This window comes from Peromyscus eremicus, chromosome 3 (assembly GCF_949786415.1).
Source record: "Peromyscus eremicus chromosome 3, PerEre_H2_v1, whole genome shotgun sequence".
Lineage (NCBI taxonomy): Eukaryota > Metazoa > Chordata > Mammalia > Rodentia > Cricetidae > Peromyscus > Peromyscus eremicus.
This window is the reverse complement of record NC_081418.1, coordinates 40777255-40787304: the sequence shown is the minus strand read 5'-3', so window position 1 is coordinate 40787304 and position 10050 is coordinate 40777255. Positions and strand designations below refer to the sequence as shown.

At 47.4% G+C, this 10050-nt stretch overlaps 1 protein-coding gene across 1 annotated transcript; it reads right to left on the bottom strand.

The window, feature by feature from the left end:
• Window positions 1–677: 677 nt before the first annotated feature.
• Garin1a (golgi associated RAB2 interactor 1A) lies at window positions 678–10050 on the bottom strand. Its single transcript, XM_059257465.1, has 5 exons — window positions 9757–10050; window positions 7000–7181; window positions 4430–4679; window positions 3015–3133; window positions 678–1021 (listed from the first exon to the last, which is right to left on the bottom strand). The coding sequence occupies exons 1-5, from the start codon at window positions 9907–9909 to the stop codon at window positions 832–834; spliced, it is 894 nt and encodes a 297-aa protein (XP_059113448.1). The 5' UTR covers window positions 9910–10050; the 3' UTR covers window positions 678–831.

Below are 10050 nucleotides of genomic sequence, written 5' to 3'. Positions count from 1 at the left end.
CTGATTCCAGGTAAACTTTATTGGCCTCTGGAGTGCCACAGTGCGATCAAAATATCCCACAACACTTATTGGATATTATGGTGGTATATTCTGGGTAAATATTCCTAATGGTCGAGGAGGTGAGAACAGTTTTGATTATCCCCTACACAATTAAGGATATTTGCTCAGAAACCTGCAAGACACAAGATCTCCCAGCTTGCTTTCACTAGGTCCCAGGAGTGAACAGTCAGGGCAGTTCCAATTTCTTTGATGAGGAGTCACCACCACCCTTACCAGAAGCCATGTCTCCGTTAGTAACCCACTTGTTCATGGCCAAGGGCGTGAGGTCGGGCTTCTACCCTAACACAGGGAGTTGAGAGATGAACCCTCGATTTCTTACTTGAGACGGATGAGGTTATCTCCTAGCTGGTTGCCATCATGCTCAGGATTTCTGTATACCAAAGTCCCGTCTCTGTGTCCCACACTATCTCCTTGATAACGGAAGTTAGAGTTCTCTCCAGGGGCCGTTTCCTTTACACTGGATGTATCGGCTTGGCTTAGATGCTTCAGGCTTTCAATTGAGCAGGAGATAGCTTCCTTCCCATTTATTTTTCTGAGGAGTGACCGTTGATTTCCAGCCAGCTCTTAGCCAGCTACCCAGATCTCCCCACCCCCAACACAACCTACGACAATGAGGACTCGATTGGAGATTTATTGGTGGAAGTTGAGGAGCGTCCTGGCGTAAGCACCACCTCGTCTCTCCCATGGTTACTTGGCCCACTGTGGGAAACAGCATTATACGAGGCAGAGCAAACGCATAGAAGACAGGGCTGACACCGGTCTGGCTAGGTGTTAAGGTCCCAAAAAGTTCTCTCCTAGGGAGCTGGCTACAGGAACCTGCAGGAAGTTCTCATTTGGGTCCTCTTGTTCCCAGAGGCTGTGGGTCAAAGTCGCTCTCATGGGCATATTAATTGAAGATGCCACCAGTGGGGGTGTCTTGCATCTCTTGGGTTTGTCTGTTACTGTGGCAGCATCAGTGTGTCTGTGGGAGTCCAGGGAGTCCCAGGTCATAGGAAGCAACAGAAAAGAAAGAAAACATTGTTAGACTCCACAATGGCTCAGCAGTGAAGAGCACTCTTCCAGAGCACCTATATGGCATCTTACAATTGTCTATGACTCCAATTCTAGGGGATCTGATGTCCTCTTCTGGTCTCCACAGGCACTACAGGCAAAACATCCATACACATTAAAAAAAAATCTGCTCACATTTTAAACTATTTTTTTAAAGTCTGGAGAGAGATTCAGTGGTTAAGAGCACATATTTCTCTGCCAGAGGCCAGCCCGAGTTACACAGTGAAACATGATCTCAGAGAAAAAGAAAACAAATGAAACAAACCATGCAGGGCCCGGTGGTGCACGGCTTTAGTCCAGCACTGAAGAGGCAGAGGCAGGCAGCTCTTTGTGAGTTCAAGGCTCACCTGGTCTACATAGTGAGTCCCAAGCTAGCCAAGAGCTAAACAGTGAGACACTGTCTCAAAACCAAAACCAATGAACAAAAATCCAAAACATCGGTCTGTTAATGCACTCCTGTAATCCCGTACTTGCAGAGTGGAGACAGGAGGCGTCAGTAGTTCACGGTCATCTCCTGTCTTAAAAACAAAACAAAACAGAGCAAACAAACAAACAAACAAACAAAAAAACCTCCAAACAACCAAACAACCCATGAAAGCTCCTAAGGGGAAAAATCTACTTAAATCATTAGGAAATGGAAAGAGAAGGTGATGACCCCACTTCCTACTAAGAAAAACAATGAAATATTTTTATTATTTTATGCGTATGGGTGTTTTGTTTTCATGTATGTCTGTTCACCACTTGTGTGCCTGGTGCCTGAGGAGGCCAGAAGAGTGTGCTGGATCCCTTGAAACTAGAGTTACAGACAGTTGTGAGTTGCCATGTGTGTGCTGGGAATTGAGGGCAGCCAGTGATTTTAACGGATGAGCCATCATTCCAGCTCCAAAGAAAGGAATTTTTTTTTTTTGGAAGCTGAGGCAGGAGGATTACAGCAAGTTCAAGTCTATTCAGAGCTATAGAGTAAAGTAAAACAAAACAAGCAAACAAAACAAAGGAGGCAGGAATGGGGGTGTGGCTCAGTGGATAGTCTTCAACTGCCGTGCCTGAAGCCCTGGGCTCCAACCCCAGCCCTTGGGAGGTGGTGGCAGAAGGCTCAGGAGTTTGAGGTCACCCTTGGCTTTATAGTGAATTCGAGGCCATCCAGGGTGACAGGAAGCTCATGAGGGAGGGAAGGGAAGAGCAGAGGAGAAGGAGAGGGGCCACGTTGAAAATTATCAAGAAGGAATGATCAGGCAGCAGACACTTTAACTTCAAAAGTGAGGCTGTTTTTGCAATCTGCAAGGACCAGCTTTTCTTTCCTAAAAGGGTGCCATGTTCTGTAGGGATTGTCCAGAGAAGCAGCTTTTAGATCGAGACCACAAAAAAAACTCCTCCCACTGGAAGAAAAATCACAAAGAAATAAAAAAAAAACAAATTATGTGTTGATGGCAACATACGAGTAATACTTGCTCTGCACATGGGGTTCAGTCTGTGGCTGCTTGTAGGGGTATTAGTTGAAACTTGGAGCTAGGAGGAGTCTTTGGTCACTGGCCATCCAGAGGCTCAGCCAAGAGGCCTTTGTGAGCTGGGATTAGCGAGTCAGTAGCTAACTGACTTATTTACTAACTCACATTTCTTGGAATTAACTTCCTATTTTTTCATTCCTTTTATTGTGTATCTGCCATTTGGAAACAATGGAGTTTATCTATGGAATGAACATCCAGATGTCTGAATGCCACAGGACCTGTTTTCAAACAAGCTTGCAACCAAGTTTAGGGACAAAGTTGTGTGGCTGGCTATCTAGATAAAAAGGACCAGGGCTGTCATAGGGTGTCATAGGCCCCATGAGTCCAGGCTAGGGCGAGGGATGCTGGGGCGAGGGATACTGGGGCGAGGGATGCTGGAGCTGACAACACAGGACCCACCTGTCTCCTTTGAGCTTGTATCTTTCTGAGAGTCCTAAGAGACTGCCGCTGGCCCGCTCAGCTGCCAGCAGCATTATGGTCTCGCTGGCCTGGGAGGATGAGGGCAAGCTGCATTCAGGCTGTGTGGGGGAAATGTAAATCAGAGGGCTCTGCTGTTAACGGAGCATCTGTGCTCTTCCTGGCAGGGCCCTGAAGGAATCTGCGGGACCGACTTCAGTTTCACAGAGCAGGCCTAAGGACCTGTTCTGTAAGCATTAAGTCACAATATTGCCGGGCCAGTCATGGGGGCCTCTAGCAACAGGACAGCTTCTCTGATGTGCTGTGGAGGCTATGCTCTCCAGAGGGTGAGATAAGGACCTTAGAGCAGCTGATATCTAAAAGTGGTGATTACCCAAACACACGCCTTAATGAAAGTGGGAAAAGCTTTCATCTTTAAGAGCTCACATTTGGAGCAATCATCTACCAAGCTCTCCACCTGTGCTTCTGCACCAGGCAGGTCCGGGAAGACCTCATGCCTTGAGGGAGCTCAGTGTAGTGTTGTGAACTTGCAATCCCAGCACTTGGGAGGCTAAGGCAGGAGATGAGCAGAAAGTACGAGAGCAACCTGGGCTACATCATGAATTCCAGCCCAGCCTAAGCAACAGAGGAAGACCTGTCTCAACAATGGTGCACTCACACTATACAAGTAAATAAATAATAAGTAAATATAAAAAGACAATAGCTCAGCGACAGAGCAGGTAGAACACTTGTCTAGCATCGAGCACACTGGAGACCCTGCTTCTACCCACAACAAGAGGGGAAGCTGTGGGAGCTGAGGCAGGAAGATCTTGAGTTTGAGGCCAGCCAGAGCTATGTCGTGGGATCCTATCTTTACAAAAATGTAAAAAGACTAAGTCTATAAATACACATGTAAACTATGTTCAAATTTACTGAAATTACCTCTCATATTATGAATCATTCAGTTGTATCCCACTGTGGTAAGGAAATGATGTCTAAATGAGGAGACATGCCCATGATAGAACATAATTTTTTAAAATACCAACAACATTGTATTCAGTAACATACATACTTGTCCCTAAGATCAATGGGAATTGGTTCCAGGCTCCACCATCCAATATCAAAATCCACTGTGCTCAAGTCCCTTATTCAAAAGGCATAGCTTTTGCACATGCCTCGCGTAACACAATGCTATACACACAGCTGCTCTACTGTGTTGTTCAGGGAACAACAACAAGGGAACAATACTTTTCCCTGACTATTTCTGATCCAAGGTGTTGAGTGGATCCATGGACCTGCATATATGAAAGGCCAGGTGTCCGTTTGCTTATGTGAACATCCTGTGTGTATGAGTATGTACATGGAAATACACTTCTCTGTTTATTTCTCTGCAGACGTTGGGGGGCGTCCCCACTTACTGTTGTTTCAATGGAGGAGCTGGGTATCTTGGGCACCAGGCAGTGAGTGAACTGGATCCTTGGGTCTTTGGTGGTGATAGACAGACCTTTCTGCAAAATTTTCACCAAGCGGATCCAGAACTGAAACACAGCCTGTGGATGTTTCTCGTGGAGCCTCAGGTAGTAAATCTTTTCTGTCACTGTCCTCACCCGAAGGATGCGCTGGGTCCGGTCGTAGATTTGTAGCTCCACATACTTCAGGGGAAGGATCCTGGGCACAATCAGGAAACGTGGGTGTTGGTGCCTCCTGCTGGAGGGTGCTGGCAGGAGGCAGCTCCTGTTCTGAGAGTGGGCGCTGATTCCCCTCTGATTGTGTGCAGGGTTTTTGTTCCTTAGTAAAGGCTGGCACAGCAGTGTCTGCCTAAATGCCAACACTTGATCCCAACACAGAACAAGGAACACAGGCTACACGACTTTGGCTCAAAAAATTAAATAATCTGCCCACATCAATCACCACTAGTGTTATTGGTGCATAATATCTCAATTCTCATAAAACTCTTTGATGAGGGAAAGAAATATTATTAATTATATATTTCAGATTTTTGTAACGGGAGCTTGGAGAAGTTTGGTGAGTGAACGGGGAGGTGACTCAGTAGATAAAAGTACTTGTGCGGGCATGAGGACTGAGTTTGAATCCCCAGCACTCACGTTTAAAAGGAAAAAGGTCAGGCGTTGTCACATGGGTCTACAACCTCCGGGTTGGGTGCTGAAACAGGTAGATTCTGAGAGCTCCCTGCCAGCCAGCCTAGCCAGTGAGTGACAGCTTCAGTGAGAGAGCATCTCATGGGACTATGGCAGAATATGACAGAGCAGGACATCCAACACATCCTCTGGCCTTGCACTCTGACACGAACACACACATGCTTGCACATATCCAACATCACACACACACACACACACACACACACACACACACACACACACACACGCTCTCGCACGCACATGCACATCAGGCTAGGCACAGTGGTCACCCTAGCACTTGGGAGGCTACGGCAGGAGGATAGGCATTTAAAGCCACCCTCAGCTACCCAGCGGGAGGCAAGCATTAACTACAGGAGAACATGTCTCCAAAAACAAAACTCAAATTAAAAAGCTCAAGGTTTGCTCAAGTTGAAATCTCCATAAGTGGGAATTAGAACAAAGATTTCTTAACTCATTTCTAAGCTTTTCCCTCCATCTTTGATTCCTTGAATCGAAGAGTCAGAAAGGTGGATGTCTCGCATATATTGAGGCTTTATGTTTTTCTATTCTTTCCTTTGATCCTCCATCTCCATCTCCCAAGTTCTGGGATGAAAGTTTGTATCATGATGCTCAGTTTAGGCAGTGCTGGGTGTCAAACCTAGAGCTTTGTGTGTGCCAGGCCTACACTCTACCGTTTTTCTTTTTCTTTTCTTTTCTTAAAGATTTTTTTTTATTATGTATACAGTGTTCTGTCTGCATGTGTGCCTGTAGGCCAGAAGAGGGCACCAGATCTCATTACAGATGGTTGGAGCCACCATGTGAATTGAACTCAGGACCTCTGGAAGAGCAGTCAGTGCTTTTAACCACTGAGCCATCTCTCCAGCCCCCTCTTTTTCTTTTCTTTAAGATTTATTATTTGTGTGTGTATGTGTACATATGTGTGTGTGTGCACGCATGCACATGTGTGTGAACGCCACATTAAAAAGTGTGTGTCAGAGTTACAGGTGGTTGTAAGCTGCCTGATGTAGGTGCTGGGAACTGAATTCAGGACTTCAGGAAGAGCAGCAAGTCTCTTACCCATGGAGTCATCTCTCCCAATGCCCCACACCCTTTTTTGAGACAGGCTCACCATGCTGGGATTTGCAATATCTTTTTCTCAATCTCAATATCTCATAGTCCTATTTGATTTTAATATCTCCATCTTTGGGCTGGCGAAATGGCCCCAAGGGTGTAAAAGTGCTTGTGGTTAACTCTAATGACATGAATTCAATCCCCAGAACCCACATAGTAGAGGGAGAGAAGCAACTCCTAAAAGTTAGAGAGAGAGAGAGAGAGAGAGAGAGAGAGAGAGAGAGAGAGGAGAAAAAAGAAAAACAAAGCAAACATTTCATTAGTTCTTGTCTTTAAAAAGAAAATCTCCATCTTCTCTTCGAAAATCCCCCACATCTACACCGACTAAATACAAGGAAGCCAAGGCTGGCATTCTATGAATTCTAGGATAGCCTGGTCTATATAATGAGTTCCAGGGAAGCCAGGCTTACGTAGGGAGACTCTATCTCAAAACAAAAACAAAGACAAAAACAAAAACAAAACCACCAAACCTGAAAAATAAAAATACAGTGAAGCCAAGATCCTCAGACGCTGGGCTGGCGGCAGGAACCGTGCGGCACCCTGCTCTGAAGCACCATACTTGTTGCCACACGACACTAAGCAAACATGCCTTAAGTGAGGGGATGGACGGCTCTGCAGAGCTTATGAAGACTGCCCTTTCTTCCAGTCTGAAGCCCGCCTGCACAGTACGCAGACCCTGTCAATCATCCCACAGCCCGGCTCTGCCCTCCAGCCTTTACCTGCTGAGAGTGATGACAGGGGCACCAGGGTCGCTACTGGTGGAACGCGGACCGTGAGGCCAGGTGAGGTTGGCCATCAGGAGGACATTGGGGAGTGGCAGGGAGGGCACTGAAGAGGTTACCCCAAGGATCACAGTGGCAGATCTTTCATAGGCATCCATCCAGTGTCCTTGTTTAGTGACCTGGAAACCAACCCCAGACACGTGGGTCAGAAAGAGATAGAGACAAGGGATGGAAGCATACAGACAGCAGAGAGGGTCACCTCAGCTTGGTGAGCTGGACCATTGCCTGCTACTGGTCCCTTTCGTTGGTCTTCCAGACATAGTTTGTGGACAACAACAACCCCGTGTGGTACTGCTTTGTGTAGAGAAACACATCTAGCTTTGAAAAGGCACCCTAGTCACTTGGGAATTGAGGCAGGAAAATCAAGACTTCAAGGTCGTTCCTGGTTTCATATGGCGTTAGAGGGCAGCCTGGGCTACATGAGACAGGTCTCAAAACAACAAACAAACAAAAACCCAGAAAGATGTTTCGTAAGAAAAAGCTGAGTGGCATTGGGGATTTTACACTTCCCTTCCTGGGACAGAGAAACCAGCACAGCTTTCTAAGGGCCTGGAAGGGAAGCCAGTTCTACAAGAAGAGAGCAGAGTGGGAAAGATCCAGGAATCTCCAGTGCAGGGAGGCTGGAGAGCTTCCCTCAGATAAGAGCAGGCAGCGTGTTGCAGGGTCTCAAACTTCAGAAGGACCTCTTCTGCTTCCCGAAGTACTCGGGGGGCACTGGCAGGGCGGGAGCAGTGGATGCCCAGCACTCGGGCATTGTCTCATCTCACACCAGAAAAGCATGGAAGCTGTGACCATTAAGGAGCCATAGATAACATGTAGAGATGCTTGTGTTCCCAAGACCAGCGGCCTTCTCCTAGTGTTCTAGACAGCTCTGACAACTATGCATCCCACATGGGGACCGGGGACAAGGGGGGGGACCCCAAGGAGGACTGAAATTGATTCCTACCAGCCTAAGTAATGCTTCAAGAAAAATAAATGAATTCTGGCCAGGCAGTGATGGCACACGCCTTTAATCCCAGTGCCTGGGAGGCAGAGGCAGGTGGATCTCCGTGAGTTCTAGGCCAGCTTGGTCTACAAAGCAAGTTCCAGGACAGCCAGGGCTATGCAGAGAAACCCTGTCTCGAAAAACAAAAACAAACAAACAAACAAATCTGATTTGGGGGAGAGAAAAGAAATGAAATTTTTTTATGGCTCACGCTATGAAATAGAATCTGCAGTTCCCACAAAACAGAGGACAGTATTCACTGCCAGGAAGTGCTCACTAAATGCTGGGAACTAGTCCTGTTTGGGGATGTTTGGGGATGGCCAGAGGGTGGCAGTGGACAGAGGAGACAGGAAGAAATGGAACCAACCGAGGAGTGAATCATTTTAAGTAAAGGTGAGTCTCTCTTGGGTCACGTCGAGCCCATCCAGAGACTCTCAGTAGCCTCAGCGCGAGATCACAGAACAAAATAGGAGGACAAATCCGCTGCCAAGACACCACACATAAAGAGGGACGACTAGAAAGGTCTGGATCCCACACTCCTGCTCCCTCACCCCAGGCTTCCTAGCTCATCTCCAGGAACATAGGCGTCTACCTGGGGCAGCACAGGAAAATGGAGTATCAGGAACCCTGAACATAGTTTCCCCAAACTGAGACCATGCTGGGCAGTAGCTCATTGCTGTGAGAGCCTCAGATTTGATTCCCAGACCCACCTGGAAAGGTACCCACCTTCTCCTCCACAGTTCCCCGGCTTTTTTCTACTTCATTTTGGTGGGTTCCTGACATCAGATCCTTGATTCCACCCAGTCTTTCCACCTTCAGCTGGGTACTTTAAGCCCTTCTGCCAGCTCTTTTTCTTACCAAAACCTCAGCAATACCCACAAAGAGTGGCTAAGGAACCCCTGCTGTCTGGCACACCGTTTTCAACTGCCAGAGTCCAGAAAGAATGCCCTGGGTGTCTGTGATCATGCATCGCTGATCCAAATGGTCTTAGATAGAGCTTGCTTAGACAGTTACCATTGACAATGGTTGAATGGAGCTCCTTGTACACCATGAGGCTCCTTTCAGGAATAAAGAAGCAGCTCGGCCATTAAGAATGTTTATTGTTCTTTCAGGGAACCTGGAGCTCAGTTTCCAGCCTCCCAGTCAGGCAGTTTACAAGCACCTGCAACTCTGGCTCCAGGGGATCTGAAGTCCTCTCCTGACCTCCCAGGGCACTGCTCTCATGTGTACAGATACACACAATTAAAAATTAAATAAATCTTTAAAAAAAAAACTTTTAAAAAGATGCTTAAGTTGGGTGTAGTGACACACACCTTTAATGCCAGCACTCAGGAGACAGAGGCTGGAGGATCTCTATGAGTTTGAGGCCAGCCTGGTCTACATAGCTTTAGGCCAGCCAAGGCTACACAGTGAAATGCTCTCTCGAAACAAATGAAAAGCAGCAACAACAAACCCCCAAACAAACAACCAACCTTCTTTTTTGTACCAGAGCACTACTTAACTCTTTGCATAGTCTGCAGGGAATTCCCTCACACTACAGGCACAAAGGGAAGTGACCTTGGGACCTAGACCCTCTGGTTTACTCTGGCTTTGGCGCCTCCTCCACCCACCCTCTGCCCCCAGGACTGTCGGTGTCCATCTTCTCACTAACCCGTGAGAACAGGCCGTGGGAAGGGGAAGACTCTCACCCCTGAGATGCACGACCATACCTGGATAAAGGTGCTTTCAAACACCACTGAGTCAGAGAACAAGTTGAACTCTGGAGAATGAATTAGTTGACAGAGAAGGCCATCTTCTACTCCAAGTTCCACTCCAGGGCCCGGGTCCCTGACGGCAGGAGGGAGGCCCCTGATTTTACTCATTGGTTCTTAAAAAGGATGGGCTGGGGAACATCTCTGGGGCTCCACACAGACCCAGCCCAACTCCAAGGTGGTGGTGGGGCCTCTGCTCCCCCGACCTCCCCAGCTCCAGTTCCCTGCTTGCTTATGGTTGACCATGTCCAC